This window comes from Caloenas nicobarica, chromosome 1, assembly GCF_036013445.1.
Source record: "Caloenas nicobarica isolate bCalNic1 chromosome 1, bCalNic1.hap1, whole genome shotgun sequence".
NCBI classification, from domain to species: domain Eukaryota; kingdom Metazoa; phylum Chordata; class Aves; order Columbiformes; family Columbidae; genus Caloenas; species Caloenas nicobarica.
The window spans coordinates 216,175,402-216,199,918 of NC_088245.1; the positions used below are offsets into that span (position 1 = coordinate 216,175,402).

Below are 24,517 nucleotides of genomic sequence, written 5' to 3' on the forward strand. Positions count from 1 at the left end.
AAACATGCTGCTTCCTCTGTACAGTGCCCCAGCCGGGCGCAGGCTCCCCGCAGGGAGTTCACACATATATAAATAAGGCCCAGACAGCTGCAAATGGTATTTACAGCCCATGGGGGGCTCGCAGCTGCTGCGGGGCCAGCCCCACCACGACCAGCTGCTCCGCCCAGCCCACGGGATCCTCCGCCCAGCCCGGACTGGCCGGGCTCATTTCAGGTCCACATCGAAGTCCAGCACCAGCAGCTTGGTCTCCTCCGTGCCGTTGCGGCTGCCCACGGCGCAGACCAGCTTGGTGTTGGAGGCGCGGATGCGCCACACGACGCCCCCGCTGCCCCCGCTCTCCAGCGCAACCAGGTTGCGCACAAACTCGCCCGTCTTGAGGTCCCAGAGCTTGACGGTACCGTCGTCGGAGCTGGTCACCACGAACTTGGAGCTGAACTGCAGGCAGGTCACGGCGCTCTGGTGCTTGCTGGGCCCTGCAAGCGGAGGGTCCCTGTTAGTCCCGCGCCCCGACCTCCAGCCCCAGGCTCCTCAGGAGCACCCACCGCTGGGAAACATCTGCCCTGCCCCACCACATCTGGCTGCTGGCAGCGACACAGCCCCTCTCCAGCACCGTCCTCCCGCACTCACCCTGAAGCGTCTGCAGGCACTGGCCTGTTTTGATGTCCCAGATCTTGACTGTGGAGTCGGCATTGCCGGACACGAGGATGTTGTCGCGTAACTCCATGCCACTCGTGAGCGACTGGTGCCCCATGAGGGTGTGCAGGCAGTTCCCGCTCTCCACGTCCCACACTCGAATCGACGTGTCCAGAGAGCCGCTGACGATGTGAGTCCCGTCAAACTGCCAGAGACACAGATCAGAACCCGTAGCACAGGAGTCAGCCAAACTGCCAGACACAGATCAGCACCCGTGGCACATGAGTCCCCCAAACTGCCAGACACAGATCAGCACCCGTGGCACAGGAGTCAGCCAAACTGCCAGACACAGATCAGCACCCGTGGCACATGAGTCCCCCAAACTGCCAGACACAGATTAGCACCCATGGCACATGTGGGCCACACCAAACAGCAAGACACAGATCAGCATCGTGTGGCAGCTGCACATCCCCTGATGAAATCTGGCATTTTCAATAGGGCAGCTGGTGGCTTCTTAGCACCTTCTGTGCCCCACTGTGCCTGACCCCACGTACACACGGAGCTGACCGTCACATCCTCCCCACCTGGGGACAGGGTGACTTCACCCCCCCCAGCCAGGGGGCAGGAGGGGAGGGACCCTTGGTCAATAAACAGAGTCCTCAACAAAGGAGGTGCCCAGAGAAGATGAGAAACTTCTGGACCATGTTGTAATGACCACAGCCAGACCTGGCCAGGCTTTAAAATGGGGACCCCACTGAAGACCCCCTTGGAGTGGTCTTCTCGGAGCAGTGGGACTGTGATCGGAGCCTCCCCTTAGACTGGGACCTGTCTGAGGAGACTTCCCGGGACTGAGAGTGCCTCACCTCCTTGTTTGGTGAGTGGTTGTTTTTCTCTGCTGGATATACCCTTGAGTGAGTCCTGGCCTAACCCAGGCAAGTGTGAGCCCTCGCCTGACCCAGGCAAGTGATGGTTTCTTCTGGGTACCCTGGAGTAAGAGGCCTCTGGTTTTGTTTCTTGTGAGCTAATGTATGCACATTGTGGATCCTCATGATTCTTAGGTGGTTGTACCCCAATAATCGCCTCAACTGGTATCCAAATCCGTGTTTTATGTTGTCATGGTGATAAATAATTTGTATAAACTCTGTTTCTACTTGGTTTACTGGCTGTGCTTTTCCGGCTAGAATAAAGTCTGGTTTGGAACTCGCTGTCTGCCTAAATTGACTTTCTGTGTGCCCCCGTGACACACGGCCTGCCCAGCGGGAGGAGAGCTCTGGCAGCCGTGTCAGCCGTGGGCACGGCAGAGGGACGTGCCACGCACCCTCTGGCTGCCAGGGTGCACGTGTGTGTGGCAGCCCCTTCCCCAGGAAGCAGAGCGGTGTGTGTGTTCCTGCGGTGCGTGTGCGGGGTCACAGCGTGTCCCACGCGGTCTGTGTGTCCCACGCGGTCTGTGTGTCCCTGCAGCGCAGGCAGGAGAGAAGGGGCAGCCAGGGCCTCACCTGCAGGGAGTAGACGCGGTTCGTGTGTCCCTGCAGCGTGTGAGTGCAGCTCTCGCTCTCGGGGTCCCACACCTTCACCGTGTAGTCGTAGGCGCCGCTCACCACCTTGTGCCCGTCGTACTGCACGCAGCGCACGGCGGCCACGTGCCCCATCAGCACGTGCAGACACTGTCCCGTCTCGATGTCCCAGAGGCGCAGGGTGGCATCCCGGGAGCCGCTCACAACCCTGCGGACAAGGACATGCCTGGAGCCCGATCGCGGCGACTCTGGAGCTTGCCCGACGGCAGGAACCCCAGACACACGAGCTTCCCCAAGGAGCAGCCCCAGCCCATCGTCCCCAGGGACACCTGTCCCACACAGCATCTTCAGCTACAGATCCCCAAGCCCTGACACCTCTGCACCCTCACCTGTCCTTATCACAGAATCACAGACAGTTTGTGTTGAAGGGCCCTCCCCAGCTCCCCCAGTGCCCTCCTGCCATGAGCAGGGACATCTGCACCAGCTCAGGTTGCTCAGAGCCCCGTCCAGCCTGGCCTGGGATGTCTCCAGGGATGGTTCAGCCACCACCTCTCTGGCCAACCTGGGCCAGGCTCTCACCACCCTCAGGGCAACAATTCCTTCCTCATGTCCGGCCTGAATCTCCCTCCTTTAGTTTAAAACCATCACCCCTTGTCCTGTCACAACAGGCCCTGCTCAGAAGTCTGTCCCCATCTTTCTTATCGGCCCCTGTTCAGTCCTCGCCACAGACAGGCCCAGGCCCCCAACACTTCCACATCTCCACGTGCCCCATTGCAGGGACCAGCGCAGGCCCCGAGCGCCGCCGTGCCCGTACCTGTTCCCGTGCAGGTGCATGCAGCGCACCGTGGACGTGTGCCCGTACAGCGTGTGCACACACTCGCCCGTGTCTGCGTTCCACACTTTGAGCGTCCGGTCCGTGGAGCCGCTGATGACAACGCTGTCCCTCATCTGGGACGACCACACGCCTCCTGTGTGTCCCACCAGCGTCTGCACACACTGCAAGGAACGAGGTGTGAGACGCTGGTTTGGGAAGGGCTGAACAACAGTGACAAGAACAAGCAAAGCGCAGGACGTGCCCGCGCCGGGGACTCGTGAGGCCCTTGGGTCAGCAGCCCGTCTCTCTGGGATAGATGCAGCCCTCACCAGAGCCCTCTCTGCAATAATGACCACCAGCTCTTCTAAACCCTGTAGAGTTTCTTGCCCTCCCGGATCTCCAGGAGTGTGAAAACACATGTGGCAAACTCCTGCTTGTTTGTCACACACCAACACAGACCTGTAGCTCTTCCCACTCTCCCACAGTGACAGGGTCTGTTGGATCCTCTCCCCAGAGACAGGACAAACCCCCCTCCAGGCCACGCTGGCTCTCACCCCATCCCGCAGACGGCGGACACCAGCCCAGCTCACCTCGCCGGTGACCGCTGACCACACCTTGAGCGTGTTGTCGTCGGAGCCGCTGACAATGCGGTTGCCGCAGAACTGCAGGCAGGTGATGACGTGGTCATCGTGTCCCTTCAGCACCTGCACGGGGACAACAGGAGTGCAGAGGAAGGCAAGGGCAGCCCAGAGCCCGTGGAACCGCAGAGGAATCTTTGAGAGCAGCGGGGAAGCAGTGAGTGCAGAGGGACGAACAGACGGTCCTTGTCACACCTGTCACCTCGCTGCTGCTTCTCTGCGGGGCCGCAGCTGCCGCAGGAGTTGGGGGAACTGGTGGCTGCTGCTGGGGGACAGTGGGCTGCACGGGGACTCCAAAACATGGAGGGACCCTTGTGGCTGTTAAGGCCGCACAAGCTGTCGAGCTCAGGGTCTGGGGACCCCGCGGCCCAGAACGAGTCTCTGCAGACCGAGAGGAGCAGCACCGAGCCCGTTCCCGAGGCTGAGGACGGTCGGGCCGGGGCTCTGCTCACCCTGGCCCTGCACAGGCCGAGGGGCAGGGACCTCGATCGGGGACAAACCCAACCCCGGGAGCTCTGCACCCCGGGCAGGCCGGGCTGAGCCCCCAGGTGGCACCGCTGCCCAGGGCCACGGCCGCTCCGGGAAGGGCTGAGGGGACAAAGCCCCTTCTCGGGGCCAGGGGACCCTTCCTGTGCTGGCACAACCGCAGCCTCACCCGTGCGGCAGCCCCAGAGCAGCCGGGGCCGCGGGAGAGCCCCGAGCTGCACCGGGACCTGCTGGTGCAGCAGCAGGAGCTGCAGGAGCCGCAGGAGCTGCAGCCTTGGGGCCTTTAAACTCACGTATTGCCAGGTGGACGTGTGTGGCCTGTGCCTCCTGAAGACAGGCCAGATGTGTCAATCTTTTCCTGAGGCACTTTAAAAATTCTCAGTGTTTTTCTCATCCTATTGGTCATGGATATTTCTCTGCTACCTCCTTCCTGTACCAGCTTCCTACACACCAAAGCTCCAGAGTGTGGCTCCCCACAGGGACTCCCCAAAGCACCCACCTTGGGGGCCTTGAGCTCCCCGCTGCGCCAGTTCATGTCGATCTTGTGCTGCCGCATGAAGGCGAATTTCCAGGGGCTGTACATGAACCCGGGGCTCAGCAGGCGCCGCTTCCGCAGGTTCAAGGGCTCCTCGATGCCTGCGGGAGGGGACACAGCGGATGCCTCGCAGCACACAGCGGTCCGTGCCCCGATGTGCACCCCGGCAGCGCGGTACCCGCTGCCGATCCCAGCCACAGCGCGCCACGGACAGGAGGGTCTTTACCTTCCTCGCGGCATTTCTCCCTCCACAGCAGGTTGTCCTCAGCCAAGACCCTCCAGTAGCGGCAGGTCTGGGCAGCGCGCAGCAGGTCCCGCGGCTCCAGGAATGACAGGACGTAGAGGGCGAGCTGCAGGAGGGGACGCAGGTCACACGGGCACAGCGGCTCGTGGCTGGTCACCGGTGCCACGGCCAGCCTGTCCCCCACCCCAACTCACCTCCTTGGGCAGCAGGGAGATGAAATCTCTCTGGAACTGGGGCTCAATGACCTGCATCATGTACTTGATCTGGGAGGGCTCGCAGCGATCGATGAGCTCGTCCAGAGCCAGCAGCTTCTCTGGGCCGCTCCACCGCTGGGCACAGGGACACCAGTCACGACACCCACACACGTGGCAGGCCCACGCAGGCTCCCGTGGCTCTGCACAGCGCCTGTCCCGCACCCCCACCCCAGCCCTTGTGCCCTGTCCCCTGTCCCCACCCCAGCCCCTGTGCCCACCCCAGCCCTGTCCCCTGTCCCCAGCCCAGCCCCGCAGACACCAGCCAGCACAGCACGACGCACTGGCCGGGCCCCTGATCCCCCCAGATCCCCAGACAGAGCAGCCACCGAGCGGGGCTGGGAGCTCCGTGAGTCACATCAGAGGGGACACGGGTGCTGCGTGACAGCGGACAAAGCAACATCCCTCCGGGACCAGAGGGAGCAAGAGTGGGGCCAGCATCCCACCCGTGCTCCTCTACCGGAGATGAAAACTCACTAAAACCCCACCACAGGACCCAAAACCCTGCCCGCCAGGGCTCAGCTCCCCTCCTGCAGCTCCCCGTGCCCGGCGAGGCGGCCGAGCCCACCTGGAAGGTGCGGAGCCAGTCCTGCAGCTCGGGCGGGGGCAGCACTGAGGGGATGCGGCGGCGGCGCGCCGGCCCGGCCTTGGCATTGCGTAGGTCCCCAAAGGTGGTGGTGGGGCTGGGCGTGCAGGGACCCAGCGTCCTGGACGTGGCACAGACACAAAGACCAGGTGAGACGTTTCAGTGCCGCCTCGGGCCGGGCAGCACTTGGGACTCAGGTCCCCATGAACCACCCACTGCCAGGCTCCCACCACGCTAGCCCCCATCCCCATCCCTTCCAGCAGGACACGGCTGCAGCCCCTTTATCCCCCTCTACAGGAACACAGGCTGGTGGAGGCTGGAGGCACCTCCCCAGTTCGTCTGGTCCAACCCCTGCCCCAGCAGGACCACCCAGATGGTTTTTGTAGATCCCGGAGGATGGAAACTGTACAACTTCATCATGACACCGAGCAGACCAAGGGACGGGGCTGGCAGGAAGGGGTCTAACCCACCATGTCAGCTCAGCTCAGCACTCATCTCACCTGCTGTACTCGGAGCCCTTGCACAGCTTCTTCCCCGGGGACAGGGCCCGGCCGTCCAGGCCGTTCTCCGACTTGCGCTTCATCTGTGAGGAGAAGGTGGTTACAGCAGCTGGAGCATGGCCCTGCGCACCCGCTGGGTCACGGCTCTCTGCCAGAGCGACAGCAGCAGACCCAGCCCAGCAAGGCTGAGCCCACGCTCGGGAACTGCACAGAAAGCTGGAGGCCACCCCAGCCCCAGAGCTGGCAGAAGAGAGAACTTCTGTAGGAGAATCATAGAACAATTTCAGTTGGAAGAGACCCTTGGGATCATTGAATCCAACCATAACCTAACCTAACTCCAGCATTAAACCATGTCCCTAATAGAAATGGAACTTGGTCCTTCAAGGGGAACATCAGCCCTGACGGGGAAAAGTCAGCAATACAGCTGCACAGGGACCAAAACGGTGGCTGAGAAAACCCGCTGGAACGTGTGCTGGGCCCTTCCATCACACAGACCCACAGGGAGCAGGGGACGCACAGCCCGAGCGGGGATCCCGGCACACAGCCCTGCAGCTGGACGCTGGAGCTGCCAGCCCTGCTGCCCGGGCAGCAACGGGAGAGCCGTGCCGGGACATGTGGCCACGCAGACCGTCCCCACGGGGCTGCATCATGGGGATCTGCACCCTCCTGGCCCCGTGCAGAGGTGCAGGGTTATCGGGAAGCGTGGGGTGGCTGCTGGAGCTGGGGGCTCCTTCCCTCAGTCCTGACCACAGCACCAGCTGCAGCCCGTGCTCAGGGCTCCTCACCGCAGTGCCCACGTCCCACGGACACCCCCGGCCTCTGCCCGACCCCGGCGCTCCTGCCGCCCCAGCTCAGGCTCTGCAGAATGCAGGGACCCCAGTGCCACGCAGGGTGGCTCCACGGGGACGGGATGGGGACAGCCAGCAGTGCTGGGGCAGGCTGAGACAGGCTGAGACAGTGCCTGCTGCCTCGGCAGCCAGGCAGGCCAAGGGCTGCCCAGCACCACCTGCAGCGCGGAGCCCCCGGCTGACAGCCCACGCTCCCCAGCACGCCCTGGGGTCTGCAGCAGCAGCCACAGCCCGGCACACACCCCTGGGCCCACGCCGGCACTGCCGCCACAGCCAGGAGTGGGTGCCCGAAGGCTCTGAGGCCACCAGACACCAGGATGGGACCAAAGGACGTGTGTCAGCATCGGCTCCCGCACAGGCAGCCCCTCCTGGGGCAGAGCCCTCGCCCGGGCTCACCTTGGGCCGCACATGGCGGAGGATCCCCCCGTCCTCCGTGCGCTGCAGGTAGTCGATCCAGCGCTCCCCGATGGTGTAATAGAAGTAGACATTGCTGCCGTCCTCCCCGTCCTCGCTGCAGCAGCTCTCCTCTTCCTCCTCTTCCTCCTCCTCCTCCTCCTGTTCCCCACAGACCGTGGAGGTGATGGGCTCCGGTGCCCCTCGCCCGCTGGAGCCATCGCCCTCCGGCCCTGGGCTGCCCTTCCCGGGGTGCTCTGGCTCCCAGGGGCCCGAAACGTCCCCCTGCTCGGCCACCACCTGCGACACGGGGAGAGGCGGGTCAGGGCTGTCTGCCTGTCTGTCTGCTGCTGCCCTGTGCCCCAGTTCTTTGGGTGCTCCAGGCTGGGAGACACGCTGGGGACCTGAGGGGACATGCTGGGGAGCTGGGGGGACACACTGGGGGACATGCAGGGGAGCTGGGGGACATGTGGGGGGACATGCCGGGGAGCTGGGGGACACACTCGGGGACACACTGGGGGTCGTGCTGGAGGACACACTGGGGAGCTGGGGGACACACTGGGGGACACACTGGGGGACACACTGGGGGGCTGCCAGGCAGAGCAGCGGCCCAGGAGCAGACGGGCTCGTCTGTGCAGCACAGGGGTGATGAGCTACAGAGGCGGAGACGGGCATGGGCAGCAGGTCGCCGAGCCAAGGGGCTCTCTGGGGTCACCAGGCAGCCACAGCCGGGCACAACCTGGTGACAAGTCACTTCCCGGCCCCTCCATGAGGCTCAGCCACAACGTGACCGAACGGCGCGGCGCCACGCAGCTCTGCGCCGAGCAGGGACAAACGCTGCAGGAGCACCGGCGGTGCCGAGCAGCACCAGCCCGACTGCACAGCCACGTCCCAGCGCAGGGGACACCCTGGCGCCCCGTCTGTCCCCGCGGGAGCGGAGCTGCCGCTCGCGGGGCGGCCGTGCCGGGCAGGACCCTGTGCCGAAGCGGGGGCACGGGCCGCGTTCCCAACCCCACACCCCCAGCCAGCCGGGCGAGGTAACGACTGCTCCAGCGGCCGCGAGTGGCCTGTGCCCCAACGCCGCCCACAGCCCCCCTTCCCCAGGAAGCAGCACCGCGAATAACACCAGGAAAATAATTCTAAAAAAGCAGCAGCATGCAGTAATTGCTTGGAGGAAGCAGAACACCAGCCCTGTGCCACACTGGAACGAGGAACCGTGTCCAACGCACCCACCAACCACCTCAGCCAGCAGCCCGGCATCCCATGGAGCAGCACTGCAGATCACAGTAACCACTCTTGGTTGAGAAAGTTTGAAACAATATTGTATTAACTTGTGGCTTGAATGTGGGATTATAGCAAGTAGTGGCAATTAACGTTGTTCTGCAGAACTTGGGAAAAGTAGGATGAAGTACAGTACTGTAAGTTAATTTGCTCTTATTGTTATCTAATAATTTTGAGACCAGAAAAGGATTTAAGTTGTTAAACTCTGATTCATATTGAATTCATGTGCTAGTCAGAGATATGTTTACCAACATATGGTTACCAACAACAAACTAAATGTTATAATGGATGTGAGCTTGGGAGAGGTTGTATTTAAAAGTGGTTTAAAAGTGGCTAGAATATGAACTGAATTGGACCTAGGAAAATAGAAATAATGGACTTATGTTTAATATGCTGTTTTTCTAGCATCTGTAAGAAATTGGAAAAGGTAAATGGGACTGAGGAATGTAACTATTGCTGAACTAATTGGAATTGCATATATGTATTATGACTGGAATTAAATGGGGAAAAAAAAGCATATCTTGGGATGCGGGAGAAACTCCAAAAACAAGGGGAGTGTGACAGTTGTGCAAAAACCGAGGAAGGCAGCAGAAAACTGTGTCTTTACACAGCCTGACATCTGGCCACAGAGAGGCTGGTGCAGGACAGCCGGTAAAAGGTAAATGACAGGGACATGTTTTGCACCAGCTGACGAGGCTCTCTGAAAACAGCCCTTTTGAAAAAAAGAAGTTCATTCCTTGAAGCACTACGTTTGGTTTAAAAAGCAGTTAGATTGAGGACATTGGCCAGCCTTACTCATACGGTTCTGCTCGCAGGGTCGTGCTCAGACACCGGCGCAGCACCACGGGCTCGGGCAGGCACGGCCAGCGAGCAGATCTCAAACGCACCGTTTGGAAACCGCGGGTTTTCTGCTGACGGGCCTCGTGCGGATCCATAACGGGGGGGGTTGTGTAAAACGCAGCACTTAATATTTGCTTTGTTCATAATATGTTCGCTCCGAACTCTGACCGGGAAGAAGCGCAAGCAGGAAAGCAACACGACCCCCGTACTGATACACTCGAGTCCTGCGATGCCCGATCCACACTTCTAAACAGAACGCTTAAAACTTGAACATCTTGCTCAATCTCCTCCCTCAAACGATTCAAAATATGGAGAAAATATTTTGCAGCAGAAGGAAATGGAGAGGTGATTTGGTCACAGTGCCAAAATACAGCTAGGGAAGGAAAAATCCTGCTGCTTTAAAGGGCTCCTGCCAAGCGCTGCAACGTTTAGTGCAGTGAGGGCCGGGTTTATTTACATTCAGAAATCAGTGCACGTGTGCTGAAGCACCTGGCCCTGGGCCCCCTGAGCAGAGCAGAGTGGTCACCCCGTCACAGCGCCCAGTCAGCCACACCGGTCAGCCCGTCACAGCGCCCAGTCAGTCACACCGGTCACCCCGTCACAGCACCCAGCCACAGCGGTCACCCCGTCACAGCGCCCAGTCAGTCACACCGGTCACCCCGTCACAGCACCCATCCACACCAGTCACCCCGTCACAGCGCCCAGTCAGCCACACTGGTCACCCCGTCACAGCGCCCAGTCACACCAGTCACCCCGTCACAGCGCCCAGTCAGTCACACCAGTCACCCCGTCACAGCGCCCAGTCAGCCACACCGGTCAGCCCGTCACAGCGCCCAGTCAGTCACACCGGTCACCCCGTCACAGCGCCCAGTCACACCGGTCACCCCGTCACAGCACCCATCCACACCGGTCACCCCGTCACAGCACCCATCCACACCGGTCACCCCGTCACAGCGCCCAGTCAGTCACACCAGTCACCCCGTCACAGCGCCCAGTCACACCAGTCACCCCGTCACAGCGCCCAGTCAGTCACACCAGTCACCCCGTCACAGCGCCCAGTCAGTCACACCGGTCACCCCGTCACAGCGCCCAGTCACACCGGTCACCCCATCACAGCGCCCAGTCAGCCACACCGGTCACCCCGTCACATCACCCAGTCAGTCACACCGGTCACCCCGTCACAGCACCCAGTCACACCAGTCACCCCGTCACAGCGCCCAGTCAGCCACACCGGTCACCCCGTCACAGCGCCCAGTCACACCAGTCACCCCGTCACAGCGCCCAGTCAGCCACACCGGTCACCCCGTCACAGCGCCCAGTCAGTCACACCAGTCACCCCGTCACAGCGCCCAGTCACGCTGGGTCTGCCCAGCAGGGGCACTGGGAGCAGCGGGGACTCTCGCGCTGTGGTCAGACGAGGGGGCACAACCCAGCGCCCGTCCGGACACCCCGGTTCGCGGGAGTGCTGAGCCCCCTCCCAGGCACCTCCTCTGGCAGCCAGAACCAGAACCGGGTCAGACCCGGCTCGGGGGTGACAGCGAACCTGGGACACACTGCAGGGCAGCAGGGGCAGCACAGGCGCTGACACCTCCCCGGCGGTGAAACCCCTTCCCACACCATCCCCACGCCGCAGCCGCTGTCTGCTCCCAGCCCCACCGCGGGGACACGCTGACCAGGACATCCCAGCACCGGCTGGTGGCAGCGTAACAGGCACTGTGACGTGCAGACGGGCGGACAACAGGGCAGGGAGCTCAGCAGGACACACGGACTGTGGCCGCCTCCGCTGCCGGTCCAGGGGAAAAGCTCTCTCCACACCCCGTCTCAGCCTGCAGCGACGAACGAGTGGGACCTCCCCGCAGTCTGTGCAGCCCCTGGACGGGCGCTGCCACGGGGCAGGGGAGCCCACGGGAGGCCGGAGCGTCCCCTGGGTCAGAGCATTGTCCCTGTCGGGGACACTAGGGCAGAGGTGTCACAGCACCAGGCTCTGTGCTTGGGGACACAGCAGCGCCAGCGGGGCCAGAGCGTCCCAGCCCCCCCAGCAGGACAGTCCCGGACGTGAGCTGCCACCTCCCAGGGACAGCAGACAGGCTGCTCGGCTGTCTGACCGGACACAGCGCTCCTGGGGCTCTGGTGCCCGAAGCAGACACGTCTCTTCCCCACAGAGCTCCTGTCCCTCCGCCGGCCACCGCCTGTCCCAGCGCAGACCCCCTCCCACCCCGCGCTGTGCCTCCGCGGGCAGGGCAGCCCCCACTCCTACCTGGGGCACCGGAGCTTTGCCATCCCCCTGCAGAGCCGGGCTGGCCCTCGCAGCTTCCTCACTGCTCGGCCTCCTCCTGCAAGTCATGCGCTGACTGTTCAGCTCCAAGATGCGGGTGGTGATGCCTTTGACGTGCAGAAGGTCATCGAGCGAGTTGAAGCCCTTCAGTTCCTGCAAGAGGAGAAGTAAGACTTGACATGGAGCTGAGATGCCCGGGAGCAGACTCGAAGCAGGACCAGGCTCAGTCCCTCCCAGGCTCTTTCCTGGCCCCAGACCCACCAGCTCACACCTCGCTCACACCCCGCAGCTCCTTCGGGCTGCACGGGAAGGAGGGTCGGGGGCCGGAGCTGGGTGAGACCTTCGTACAGCAAGTCCTAATTGCTCCCGTCCCAGGGACGGGGTGGATGCCTTCTGCCCAAAAAGCCCTTTCCATGTAATCCCCACACTTTCCCTGCCCTGAGCAAAACTGCAACGCCTGCGAGGAACAGGAACAGCAACAGAGCTGCTCCGTGCATGGGCGGCAGCAGCCCAAAGCAAAGGCCGAGAGCTCAGAAAGGGAAACTGTCTCCAGCTGAGCGGAGCGGAGACCCGGAGCCGAGCGGAGCGGAGGCCCAGAATTGAGTGGAGCTGAGACCCGGAGCGTCCCCTGCCCACGCGGTCGATCTCTCTCGTCTGCAGCTCGGGGATGGGAACAGCCCCCATCTCCTGCAGGCACACGTGTGTGCACTGGGCACCCGCCGTCCTGCAAACACGGGTGAGGCGCTGCCTGGAACCACAGCAGGACCTGCACCCGTACGGACTCCGAGCAGTTCCTGCCACGAGCCCAAAGGGCCTAAACCCAACAGAGCCAGCCTGGCTGCCACTGAGGGGCAGGATTCCGGGGAAAGCATCCACCCTTTCTGGTAACACAGACACCAGGGCCAAGACAAGGTTCCAATTGTTTTCCCAAATTCATCCTGCGTTGTTTTAGGGCACTCCTGCTGCTTTTCCCCTATAAATGGGTTTACCCAAAAGCACAGCTCTAGTGACAAAGTCCATCTCTATAAGCCCATCCTCACCTGTTCTCATACCAGCAGTCTTTTTGTTTAAATACCTTTTACTCTTCCGCATCCACGGTGTTTACATTCCAGCTGTATTTATAGCGGGTGACCCTGCCCCTCTCAGCCTCCTCTTTTCCAGGCCAAAAAAAGCCAAGCTCTTCTCGTGTGGCCTTGTCAAACCAGCCTTTCCCTGGCTCCCCTGCCCCCTTCACCAGACACCGAATTCCAGCCAGGATCTCGCCAGTTCTCCGCGGCATCAACAGCAAAAAGGTGGCATCAACATTTCTGCCTCTGCTGAAGCGCCACAGCAGGCACGGCCTGAGATCGCGCTCACCTTCCTCCCGGCTGTGTCACCCCGTGACTACCGCACGCCGGCTTCTCCGGCTGTCCTTTCCCAACGACAGCTAATCAGTCAACCAGGGGGAGCGGCAGCATCCCCAGCCCAGGTGACCGCACCAGACAGGCTTCTCCTTCCTGCTCCCGCCCGCTCCACCAGGAACTCCTTTTTTCTGCTCTCGACACGCAGCGTCGCCTCCAGCAGCGCCCGCGGCCCCGGAACACGGGAACCGCGGAACCCGCCGGTCTGTCCGCGGGAGCGGCGGCGAGAGCTGAGCTCCCCGGAGCGCGCAGCGCAGGGACCCGCAGTCCAGGGACCCGCAGCCCAGGGACCCGCCCCGGCGGATCCCGGGCCCGGCACGGAACGACCGGCTCCCTCGGCCCATCGCCCCGGGGCCGCCCCGGCGCCGGCTGCGGAACCCGGGGGAAGCGGCGCTGCCGGTGCCACCCGGTCGGACCCCGCCCGTGGAGCCCGGGGCCGGCGGCGCAGGGCGGGCGGCGGCTGCCCCCGGCCGGCCAGCACGGGCCGTCCCCGGGCACGGCGGCTCCGCCTGACGCCGGCAGCGGCGCCTCCCGCCCGGCTCCGCTTCCCGAGGCGCCCCGCTCCCTCCCCGCCCCCGCCCAGGCCCGGCAGCGGCGCCGCCCGCACCTCTCTCTTCCGCACGATGCCGCGGGCACGGCGGCGGCCGATGCCGCTGAGCGCACCCTCCAGCTCGGCCACGCCGGCGCGGTTGATGTCCAGCTTCCCCCCGCCGGGGCCCGGCCCGCCCGGCCCCGACATCCCGGGCAGCGACCGCCGCGCAGGCCCCGCGCGCACTGCGCAGGCGCGGCCCCGCCCCGGAACGCCGCAGCCGTGAGGAAACACCCGCTTTATTGGGAACCGCGCCTGCGCGGCGCCGGGGGCGGGGCCTGGCCGAGCAGCCCCGCCCTCAGCGGCGCGTGTACACACACGGACAGGGGGCGGGGCCTGGCCGTGGGGCGGGGCCGTGGCCTGGCCGCGCAGCCCCGCCCTCAGCGGCGCTTGTACAGACACTGACAGGGGGCGGGGCCTGGCCGTGGGGCGGCGCCTGGCCGAGCAGCCCCGCCCTCAGCGGCGCTTGTACAGACACGGCCGCAGGCGCAGCCCGGGCGTGGGGCGGCCCCGGGGGGCTCCGGTCTTGGCGAACTCCAGCAGGTAGAAGAAGGCGCTGGAGAGGTCCTGGGGAAGCACCGCGTCAGCGCCCGGACCCCCAGCCCACGACCTCCAGTGAGCCCCAGAACCCCGACACCCCCCCCCCCCAATTCCTGGGGTGCCCAGGACCACCAACCCACCCCAAACTCCAACACCACTTCCTGCAGGCCCAGCACCATGTCCCCTGGGTGCCCCCTGCTCCCCTACCCCAACTCATGTTCCTCATCCCCTGTGTGCTCCAAGTCCCAGACCCCAGCAGGTCCCAGGTCCCCCAAAACGAAGTTTTCAGACCCCAGTAGCACATGCCCCACAGGCCCCAGGTCCCCCAGACCCCAGTATCACAGCTCCATGGGACTCAGGTCCCTCAAACCTCCCCCTAGACCTCAGCCCTGCACTCCAGTGTGCGCTGGCTCCTCTCCTGGCCCCGCACACTGTCTCCACCCCCAGCCCCACTCCCTGCCAGCAGCAGGCTGCGCCGCCCTGCTGCCGGAGCCTGAAGGGCGGCCTGTGGCTGCCAGGGACCGGGGGCTCCTTCTAGGGCCCCCCCAGTTCCCAGTGCACCCAGCACAGAGCACGCTCAGGGACGCACCTTGGAGATGCTTTTGAAGCCCAGCTGAGCCATGGCGTTCACAAAGGTTCGAATGTCCTCAAAGCGGCTGGCTACCTCAGCCACCATCAGCGTACCCCTGCGGAACAGCCCGGCCCTGAGCAGCGGCAGCACGGGCACCTCCCGTGGCACAGCCCAGCAGCTCTGCTCCTCACTGCCCGCCACGGCCAGCCCGCACCTCCCTGTGCACCCTGACACCTCCAGAAGCCCCACCCAAAGGCCAGCCCGCACCTCCCTGTGCACCCCGACACCTCCTGATCCCCCGCCCAGCCCAGCCAGCACGCGTGTCTCTGCCTACCCGGGCTTCAGCACGCGGTTGGCCTCTTCCAGGATCTCCTGCAGGTTGGTGCCCATCAGCGCCAGGCAGAACACCGCGACATCCACCGACTCGGCTGCCAAAGGCACCTGTCAGACACCAACCGGGACACCCGCCCAGGAGCGGGAGGAGGATGGCGACGGGGCCGGGCAGCACTTCTGTGCTTCGCCACTCCCTGAGCCCTTGGGCTCAATGGAGCATCTTCTCCGCAGAGCCCACAGGTGGAGGTGCCCCGGTTTTCCGAACAGATGCAGATGCATGCTCCCTCTCACGCCCAGGACCCTCACCCTTCCCCAGGATCCCTGACCACCCTCTCCTGTCCCCCAACCTACAGCCCCGCAGCCTGTCTGGAAGCGCACAGCCCATCCCCAACACGCCTTGTCCCCCCAGCCCCCCACCTTGGCCATGTCGCAGACGGTGACCAGCGGGCTGAGAGGTACCAGGTCGAAGCAGTGAACCTTGTTCTTGACGCTGCTCGCAATCTTGCAGTCACCGCACCCAAAATCTGCCACCACAAGCGAGGCGGGCCTGGCCAGGGGAGCGGGAGCTCAGAACGCCCTTCCTGCTCACCCCGGCCCAGCTGTCCCTGGCTCTGTCCGCTCACCGGCGCCGCAGGTAGCGGATGATGCGGTGCACGGGGTTCTCCGGCCAGCGCCCCACTTGCCGGGCGAAGCCACGGTGGTAGATCTCGAAGGCTTCGGGGTCGCTCTGGAAGAGCCGCGCAGCGTCCCGGCTGCTGGACGTGTAGAGCTGCTGGTTGATGTAGCGGAACCGGGCGCCCAGCAGCCGCTCCTCCATCCGCGCCCGCAGCGCCGCCGACCGTGCCGAACGGGCCGAGCCCGGGCTGGGCGGCTGCGGTCCCGCGGCCGCGCCACCCGCGCCCCGCTGCCCGCCGGGTCCCGCCCGGGGCTCGTTCTGCTGCCGCCGCCTGTTCCTGCGCTGCCTCCTGCTCGGCCCCCGCGCCGGCTCCCCGGTCCCCAGCGCCGCGGGCTCCGCGCTCGGCCAGGGCCGCTCAGCCGACCCGTCTGGGGGGACCGAGACGGACGTCGGGCGGCCGGTCCGGGCTCCCGCCGCGGCCCCGGCCGGGCGCCGCCGCAGGGCGGCAGCGGTACCTGCGTCCGGGCGCTGCCCGCTCCGCTGCGGCTCCCCGGGGCCGGCCGGGCGCCCCTCCGCCGCCGCCCGCTGCCCGCCGGCCCGTCTCCGCTTCCCGGGCTCGGCCGCGCTGTCCCCCGGCAGCCGCCGGCGCCGCTTCCTCGCCGCTGCCGCGGGGCCCTGCGGAGGGCGGGGGGCGGGTCACCTCCCCCGGGCCCCGGGACCCGCTCGGCCCCCCGCGGCCCCGCGGGCACTCCTTACCGGCCGGCCCGGGCCCTCCGCCCCGTCGTTCCGCTCCTCGTCCGCGAACATGGCGCGGCGGCCGCGGTCCCGCCCGGGCCGGGAGCGGGAGCCACAACCGGCTCCGCCGCCGCCACCCACGTGCGCCCGCCGGGCTGCGCGTGCGGCGCGCCCAGAGCGGCCACGGCAGCACCCGCGGAGATAACGCCCCCCTGCGGCCGGGAGGCCGAGCAGCCCGGCTGCGTGAGGCGATGCCGAGGGCTCCCCGCCGCCCGGCTCGCCCCGCCCCCGCCCGGCTCGCCCCGCCCCCGTCCAGCTCGCCCCGCCCCCCGCCCAGGTCGCCCCGCCCCCCGCCCAGGTCGCCCCGCCCCCCTCCCTCCCCCCCGCCCGGCTCGCCCCGCCCCTGCCCGGTTCGCCCCGCCCCCGCCCGGCTCGACCCGCCCCCGCCCGCCTCGACCCGCCCCTGCCCGGATCGCCCCGCCCCCGCCCGGCTCGCCCCGCCCCGTGCCAGCCCCGCCGGCGCCCCCGCTCCCCGCCCCGGGCGCGTGCCCGCTGCCGCGCACGCCGCTGCCGGTGCCCGCGCGCCCGGCGTCCCCTGCCCGTGGCGCGGAGCCCGGAGCCCGTGCGGCGGGCGGCCGGCAGGGGGCGCTGGCGGCGGGCGGCCCGGGGCGGAGCCCTCGCGCTGCCGCTGCCCCGAGCCGCCGCCCTGCGCCGCCGGAGCCGGTAAGGGCGGCCGCGCTGGGCTGGGCCGCGCCGGGCTGGGCCGCGCCGACCGTGGCTGGAGGCCGCGCCGTGTCGGGCCCGGGAGGAGGCGGGAGCGGGGCTGCGCGCTGGCGCGGACAAGGCCGGGCTGGGACGGGCGCGGGTCGGCACGGAGCGCGGCGCGGGGGGGACAGGCCCGGTCGCGGTCACTGCGGGCTGGGGCGGCCTGGGGGCCCGGAGGGCAGCGGCCGCGCCGGGCTGGGGCTGGGACAGGCTGGGAACGGCGCTCGAGCAGGCTGGGCTGGGCCCAGGCGTGGCAGGAGCTGGGCCGGGCCTGGCCTTGGGCCGGGCGATGGGGTCTTGGACCAGAGCTCCTGAGGAGCGGGGAAGGCGGCGTGGGGCGGCCTGGGGCTCTGCATCGTGGGGCCGTGGCCCGAGCGGCGGGGGCAGGGGCCAGCCAGGGCTCAGCAGGGCCAGCGTGGCCGCTTGGCCGTGGGGGGTGGGTGCCCCTCAGTTCGGGCGGGGCAGGGGCTGGGGCGCGCGGGCAGCCTGGCCGGCACCGGCGCTGGCGCGGTGACAGCGCGGCACCCCCGGGCCGGGCAAGGGACGCGGCTGGAGGAGAGAGGCAGCGGTGGCAGCGGGACACGAGTCCCACAGCGCTGAGGCAGGATGGGGTGTCGCTGGGGTCCCCTCCCCTGGTCCTGCCCCAGGCGGTGGGCGACTAATCTGGTCTGGGGGCAGCGCTGCCTGCCCTGGGGCGCTGGCAGGACCCGCAGCACGTCGGTCGAGGCGCAGCGCTGGCTCGGGGCAGGGCTGCTCCGTCCTCCGCAGCCGGTGAGCGGGAGCGGGACCGGCGCTGCCCTGGAGGTGCCAGAGCTGGTTCTGGTGCCTGTGGGGCTCCCCGGGGCTCCGGGCCGTGAGGCGGGTGTCCTGTGTCCCCTGCCCCACGGAGCCGGCCGGGGTGTGCGGCGCAGGCAGACCTTGCCCGCGGGGCCGTCCTGCCTGGCAGAGCGGGCGGGGGTCCCGCTGCCGCGGGGCGAGCACCAGCCCTGCCGGGGCCGCAGGTCTAAGCCCTCAGGGCTGCGAGCCGGGGACGTCGCGCTTGGTCTATCCCTGCCCTGTGGGACCCTTGGAGGGCAGCCCCACGTCCCTGCCCGAGGCCGCAGACCCCCGGCAGGAACGTACGTGCCAGGCACAGCCGGGGAGCTCAGGGCGGTGCAGCCCTGGCTCTCCGTGACACTGCTGCTGTCCAGGGGTTGCAAAGGGAACCAGGATGTGTGCCTGGCTCCGGGCTGGGCCGTCTGTCGATTACAGTGGAGAGAGGGGGAGCTTGTGGACCTTTGGGGTCCCAGTTTCTTGGGTGTGATGCTGTGCTGAGCTCAGCCAAGTGTGGGTCAGAGCTGGGGACCAGGCGGGTCTGCAGAGCTGTGGATGCCATGCAGGGTGGTGCTGGGCCCCCCACCGCCCCGCTCCCCCCGGGAGATGTGGGCACACGGGCCTGGCTGGGTCTGCAGATAAGCCCATGGATGCCAGATCTGCTTCCTGCGGGCTGTTGCAGGCACCCGCGGCGCTGGCGGCGGCTGTGAGCTTCCCCTCCGTCCCCAGCCCAGCTCCGTCCCCAGCCCAGCTCCGTCCCCAGCCCAGCTCCGTCCCCGCAGCTTTCCGCAGGGCTGCCGAGGAGGGGGACACAAGGCTTCCGACCCGCTGCCCCGGGAGCCGTCCCAGCAGAGGGGCAGTGGGAGCAGCGGGGCTGCGGGAGGCAACATCCTGGCCCCAGCGCTGCGCGTGGGAAAGGGGGCAGGAGCCCCGCTCTGCAGCGGGACCCGCGTCCTCACACAGCCCCCCCGCAGCGAGAGCCGCGATGGACGACATCTTCACGCAGTGCCGAGAGGGCAACGCGGTGGCCGTGCGGCTCTGGCTGGACAACACCGAGAACGACCTGAACCAGGGGTGAGCAGGAGGGGACCTGCCTGGGCCGGGGGTGCTGCATGGGGCCGGGGGCGCTGGCCGGGGCTCGTTTCCGCTCCGTGTCCTGGGCAGGGGGTGGGATTCAGCTCCTCCCCGCCAGAGGAAGTTACCGCATCGCTGAGGCATGAGCGCTGCACGTCCTCCAGCCGCTTCCTCGGCCGCTGCTGGACGGGACGCAGGTTGGCCCGGGCTGGGCAGGGGGTGCTGGGGAGCATCTCCCCGTTCCCGGGCGCTGGTGCCTCTGGATGACACTGACCCTGTCCCTGCTCCCGGGAGCGATGCAGCTGGTCCCTGTCTCACAGGAGCCGGGTTCTGGCAGGGCTGACCCACACCCTGCCCCACATCTCCTCCCCACGGCGCATCCCCTGCCACAGGAGCTCATGCAGGACCTTTCGGGAGCGGTGCCCAGGCCAGGCACAGGGTTCAGGCAGACCCACTGCCCGCGGGCAGGCACAGCCTCTGCCCACACCGACATCCCTTCTCGGGCCACGGCAGCATCTCCTGTGCTCGTTCTGCCCAGGGCCCTCTGGCCGTGTCTGTCAGTCCCTCCATGGTTCCGGTCACACCGAGCTGGCCCAGTCCACCGGTTGTGCCTGAGGGACAGGGGCCGCTGGCACTCGCTGGGTGCCTGTCCAGGGTACCTGCCTGTGGGGTCAGCTGTCCCGCCCGCCTGCCTGTCCCGCCCACCTGCCTGTCCCGCCTGCCTGTCCTGCGTGCCGCCTGCCTGTCCTGCGTGCCGCCTGCCTGTCCTGCCTGCCTGTCCTGCGTGCCGCCTGCCTGTCCTGCCCTCCTGCCTGTCCTGCCCTCCTGCCTGTCCTGCCCGCCGCCTGCCTGTCCTGCCCGCCGCCTGCCTGTCCTGCCCGCCTCCTGCCTGTCCTGCCCGCCTCCTGCCTGTCCTGCCCTCCTGCCTGTCCTGCCCTCCTGCCTGTCCTGCGTGCCACCTGCCTGTCCCGCCCGCCTGCCTGTCCTGCCTGCCTCCTGCCTGTCCTGCCCTCCTGCCTGTCCTGCCCGCCGCCTGCCTGTCCTGCCCTCCTGCCTGTCCTGCCCTCCTGCCTGTCCTGCGTGCCACCTGCCTGTCCCGCCCGCCTGCCTGTCCCGCCTGCCTGTCCTGCCCGCCTCCTGCCTGTCCTGCCCTCCTGCCTGTCCTGCCTGCCTCCTGCCTGTCCTGCCCACCTGTCCTGCCTCCTGCCCGCCCGCAGGGTGGTGCGAGGAGCTGATGGGGGACACTGGTGGGGGGAGCTGATGTGGTCCCCCGCGGGTGCTGCAGGGGGCCGGGGTGCAGCCCCCCCGCCAGGCCTGGGTCTCCTTTTAAGGCCGGGCTGGTCTCCTCCTCCCTTACTTGGGCAGGAGCAGCTGAGCGGGGCCGGGGGAGGATCCGGCTCTGCCAGCACTGGTCCAGTGCGGAGAACATGGTTTGGTGGGGGCTGTGGGGCCCTGGTGGGGACAGGAGAGCAGGAAAGACACTCAGCCTGTCCCCTTGGCCCCGCTCAGCCTGTCCCTGTCCCTTGGCCCTGCTCAGCCTGTCCCCTCATCTCGCAGCCCGTGTGGGCACAGGGTGACACGTGCCCGGCTGCGGTGCCATGGGCAGCCCCTGCCCGCGCTCAGCCCTTCCCTCCCTGCCTGGCCAGGGCAGGATGCGGCGGGCAGGCGGCAGAGCTGTCCTTGTCACCCCTGCAGGGATGACCACGGCTTCAGCCCCCTGCACTGGGCCTGCCGCGAGGGCCGCTCCAACGTGGTCGACATGCTCATCATGCGGGGAGCGCGCATCAACGTCATGAACCGCGGTGACGACACCCCGCTGCACCTGGCTGCCAGCCACGGCCACCGCGACATCGTGCAGAAGGTGCGTGCGTCCCCGTCCCTGCAGCCCGCGGCAAACTGAGCGGGACCCGCAGCCCTCGTCCCGCACACCTGGGACTCGCTCCCCACTGTCACTTGCTGGTGTCCCCACCTTGGTGCCACTGAGCACCTCTGGCCTCCCCCCGACATCCAGCCCCCCAGGGCACGGTGCTGGGGAACAGAACCTGCTCTGGTTCACCGGGCTTGTCCCCCTGCCCCCAGCTGATCCAGTTCAAAGCAGACATCAACGCCGTCAACGAGCACGGGAACACGCCGCTGCACTACGCCTGCTTCTGGGGACACGACCAGGTGGCGGAGGTGAGGGGACGGACATGGGCAGCAGTCAGGGCGAGGGAGGGGGCGCAGGGGACAGCAGGAGGCCGGGTGTGCGTGGAGAGGCTGGGGACAGCCACCCGCAGGTGCCTTCTCCTCCCTCAGGACCTGGTGGGCAACGGGGCCTTGGTCAGCATTGCCAACAAATACGGCGAGACGCCCATTGACAAAGCCAAGACCCCGCTGAGAGAGGTCTTGAGAGGTAGGAGGGTCCTGTCCTGACCCACAGCCCAGCTCCCACTGCAGCCCCTGCGCTCATCTGCGAGCTCCCTGTGCCCAACTCTGTGTCTCCCTGCAGAGCGCGCCGAGAAGCTGGGCCAGAGCCTCACCAAGATCCCCTACAAGGACACCTTCTGGAAGGGCACAACCCGCACGCGGCCCCGTAAGCGCAGGGCCCTCCCCAGCGGGGATGTTTGCAGAGCGCAGCCCCCTGCACGGCCGGGCAGGCTCCTGGGGAGGGGGGCAGTCTGCAAGGAAAACCGCCCGTCTGGGAGATGGAAACCCCCTCCCGAAGGCGTCTCCTCGTGGGAGCGAGGTCCCGCTGGAACCGCCTCCCTCTGCGGACGCCGGAGGAAGGTCCGTGAGCCACAGGCCAAATCTCCTTTTCTTACAGGAAATGGGACTCTCAACAAACTTGCTGGAATAGACTTCAAACAGCTGAGCTTGAGCCAAAAACTCAACGAGAACCAGTCAGGAGAGGTGCGTAGGCCCGTTGCCCCCCGGCACAGACCCCTGGCTGTGCAGCGCAGACCTGGGACACGGCTGCTCGGAGGTTCCCGCGTCCCGGCACGGGCCAGCCCGCAGGGCGAGCACTGCCCGGCACTGACGGCCAGGGCGTGCTCCCACGTTTTGCCGTAGTCGCTCCACGATGCTGTGGACCTGTGGGTCCCGTGGGGCTGGGAGGGGCTCAGGGACTGCGTGTCCCTCTCACTGTGACTGCCTGTCTCCCTGCAGCTGTGGAAAGGGCGCTGGCAAGGCAATGACATTGTCATCAAAATACTGAAAATCCGGGACTGGACAACTCGGAAGAGCCGAGACTTCAACGAGGAATACCCGAAGCTGCGGTGAGCGCCGGCACCCTCCCCGGGCAGGGCAGGCCGGGCAGGAGCCCGGCGGGTCCGCAGGGTTGGTGGTGGCCCAGGGGACACAAGGACACCGTGGGAGGACAGCACGGCGGCGCGATGAGAGGGTGTGGGCAGCACCCCCGTTCTCAGAGCTGTCACTTCCCTTGCAGGATCTTTTCTCACCCCAACGTGCTCCCAGTGCTGGGTGCCTGCCAGTCCCCCCCGGCACCCCACCCCGTTGTCATCAGCCACTGGATGCCCTATGGCTCCCTCTACAACGTGTTGCACGAGGGGACAAGTGAGTGCTCATGGGGTGACAGAGCCGGGGCAGAGGGTTGTCTCCCCATCCTCGAGAAGTTGCTTCCCTGTGTGTTTGGGGGTGGCAGGGGACCCCTCCAGCTGCAACACCAGGCTGGGCCCGGGCTGAGCTCCGTCTGCCATCCGCACACCTTCCCCGCACCCCGTGTGCGGTGTCCGCCAGCGCCACCCCCCCACCGCAATGACGTGGCAGACCCCTCGCCCCGACGTCCACCCCCTCGCCCTCACGTCGCCCCCCCGACCCTCACGTCACCCCCTCACATCTCACCCTCATGTCGCTCCCCTGCAGACTTTGTGGTGGACCAGATGCAGGCGGTGAAATTCGCCTTCGACATCGCGCGGGGCATGGCCTTCCTGCACACGCTGGAGCCGCTCATCCCGCGCCACCACCTCAACAGCCGCAGTATCATGGTGAGCGTGGCGTTGCGCGGCCCAGCCTGTCCTCCTGCAGCCGGGGCAGGGCCGGCTCCCCCCGACCGCCCCTCTCTCCCCAGATCGACGAGGACATGACAGCCCGGATCAGCATGGCTGACGTGAAGTTCTCCTTCCAGTGCCCGGGGAGGATGTATGCGCCCGCCTGGGTGGCACCAGAAGGTGAGTGAGTGCCTGGCAGCCGGGTTCCTCCTCCTCTCGGCCCCTTCCTCGCCCCCAGCCCCGCTCAGCCCCCCGTGCTGGTTCCCCGCAGCCTTGCAGAAGAAGCCAGAGGAGATCAACAGGCGCTCAGCTGACATGTGGAGCTTCGCGGTGCTGCTGTGGGAGCTGGTGACCCGTGAGGTGCCGTTTGCAGACTTGTCCAACATGGAGATAGGCATGAAGGTGAGGACAGGGCTGGGAAACCGCTCCGGTCCAGACCCACCAGCCAGGGCATAACAGGGCAAAGCCGCCAGAGGGAGGAGAGGCCGGGGGGCTGAAGGAGCCCACCGCCCCCCCTCCTGGCGCTGCGGGTCCGCCGGTCACACGCTGGGCTGGGGACAGGTTTCTGATCCCGTCCTGCCCTCCCCTGCTCCCAGGTGGCACTGGAGGGGCTGCGTCCAACCATCCCACCCGGCATATCCCCACACATATGCAAGCTGATGAAGATCTGCATGAACGAGGACCCAGCCAAGCGCCCCAAGTTTGACATGATCGTGCCCATCCTGGAGAAGATGCAGGACAAGTAGGGAGGGAGGCGCCTCCCCGCCACCTGACGCTGCCACGCTTCCCTCCCCGCCACCCCCAAGTGCCTTCTTACCCCCAGTGCCAAGGGGGAGCAGGGAACGCCCCTCACCCTGAGCCAGCCACGGACACGGTACAGACACCGCTGCCTTCCTGGAGCTGCTCTGCAGCCCTCAGACGCTGCAGCACCTCGTCTGGCAGCACCACCATCCTCCCCGGCAGCTGCGGGCAGAGACTGAGCAGGAGGCCCAACCCTTCGCGTGGCGGGACTCGCTGCCTGCCCGGCTGGGGGGCTGCGCGCCCGGCCCTGGCCCCAGAGCAGCTCACTAAGAGTCTCGCGTTGGGCGCTGCCCGGCCCCGGTCCTCCCCAGGACAGTGGGGCCCTGCTCGCCTGTTGCGCCCAGCACCGCCCCGGCTTCGCGCTTCACTGTAATTGTTTCCATCCAGGCCACGTGGAACAGCCGCCAGCATCAGAAATAAACGTTTGTTATGAAAACTGGCTGCTGGGGGAGGAGG

At 66.7% G+C, this 24,517-nt stretch overlaps 2 protein-coding genes across 4 annotated transcripts; one reads left to right on the forward strand and one right to left on the reverse strand.

Moving 5' to 3' along the window:
• RRP8 (ribosomal RNA processing 8) lies at positions 1–16,783 on the reverse strand. 2 transcript variants are annotated; one of them, XM_065645416.1, is made up of 18 exons: positions 16,644–16,783; positions 16,403–16,562; positions 15,895–16,315; positions 15,689–15,818; positions 15,273–15,379; positions 14,957–15,053; positions 11,821–11,991; positions 7,446–7,742; positions 6,202–6,284; positions 5,684–5,822; positions 5,059–5,193; positions 4,847–4,970; positions 4,585–4,721; positions 3,552–3,665; positions 2,962–3,143; positions 2,130–2,355; positions 628–838; positions 1–473 (listed from the first exon to the last, which is right to left on the reverse strand). In XM_065645416.1, exons 1-18 carry the CDS (start codon positions 16,692–16,694, stop codon positions 205–207), a joined length of 3,054 nt encoding a protein of 1,017 aa, XP_065501488.1. In that variant the 5' UTR covers positions 16,695–16,783; the 3' UTR covers positions 1–204. The 2 variants fall into 2 exon arrangements, with proteins under 2 accessions (XP_065501488.1, XP_065501478.1); XM_065645406.1 differs by lacking the exons at positions 14,957–15,053; positions 15,273–15,379; positions 15,689–15,818; ... (1 more) ...; positions 16,403–16,562; positions 16,644–16,783 and adding an exon at positions 13,846–14,050.
• Positions 16,784–17,214: 431 nt separating this feature from the next.
• Positions 17,215–24,500, forward strand: ILK (integrin linked kinase). 2 transcript variants are annotated; one of them, XM_065647676.1, is made up of 13 exons: positions 17,215–17,345; positions 18,983–19,274; positions 20,970–21,135; positions 21,354–21,449; positions 21,570–21,666; positions 21,763–21,846; positions 22,078–22,163; positions 22,419–22,528; positions 22,699–22,826; positions 23,136–23,257; positions 23,341–23,440; positions 23,532–23,662; positions 23,857–24,500. In XM_065647676.1, exons 2-13 carry the CDS (start codon positions 19,186–19,188, stop codon positions 24,004–24,006), a joined length of 1,359 nt encoding a protein of 452 aa, XP_065503748.1. In that variant the 5' UTR covers positions 17,215–17,345; positions 18,983–19,185; the 3' UTR covers positions 24,007–24,500. The 2 variants fall into 2 exon arrangements, with proteins under 2 accessions (XP_065503748.1, XP_065503738.1); XM_065647666.1 differs by having other exon boundaries at positions 17,265–17,345; positions 19,175–19,274.
• The last annotated feature ends 17 nt before the right edge of the window (positions 24,501–24,517 follow it).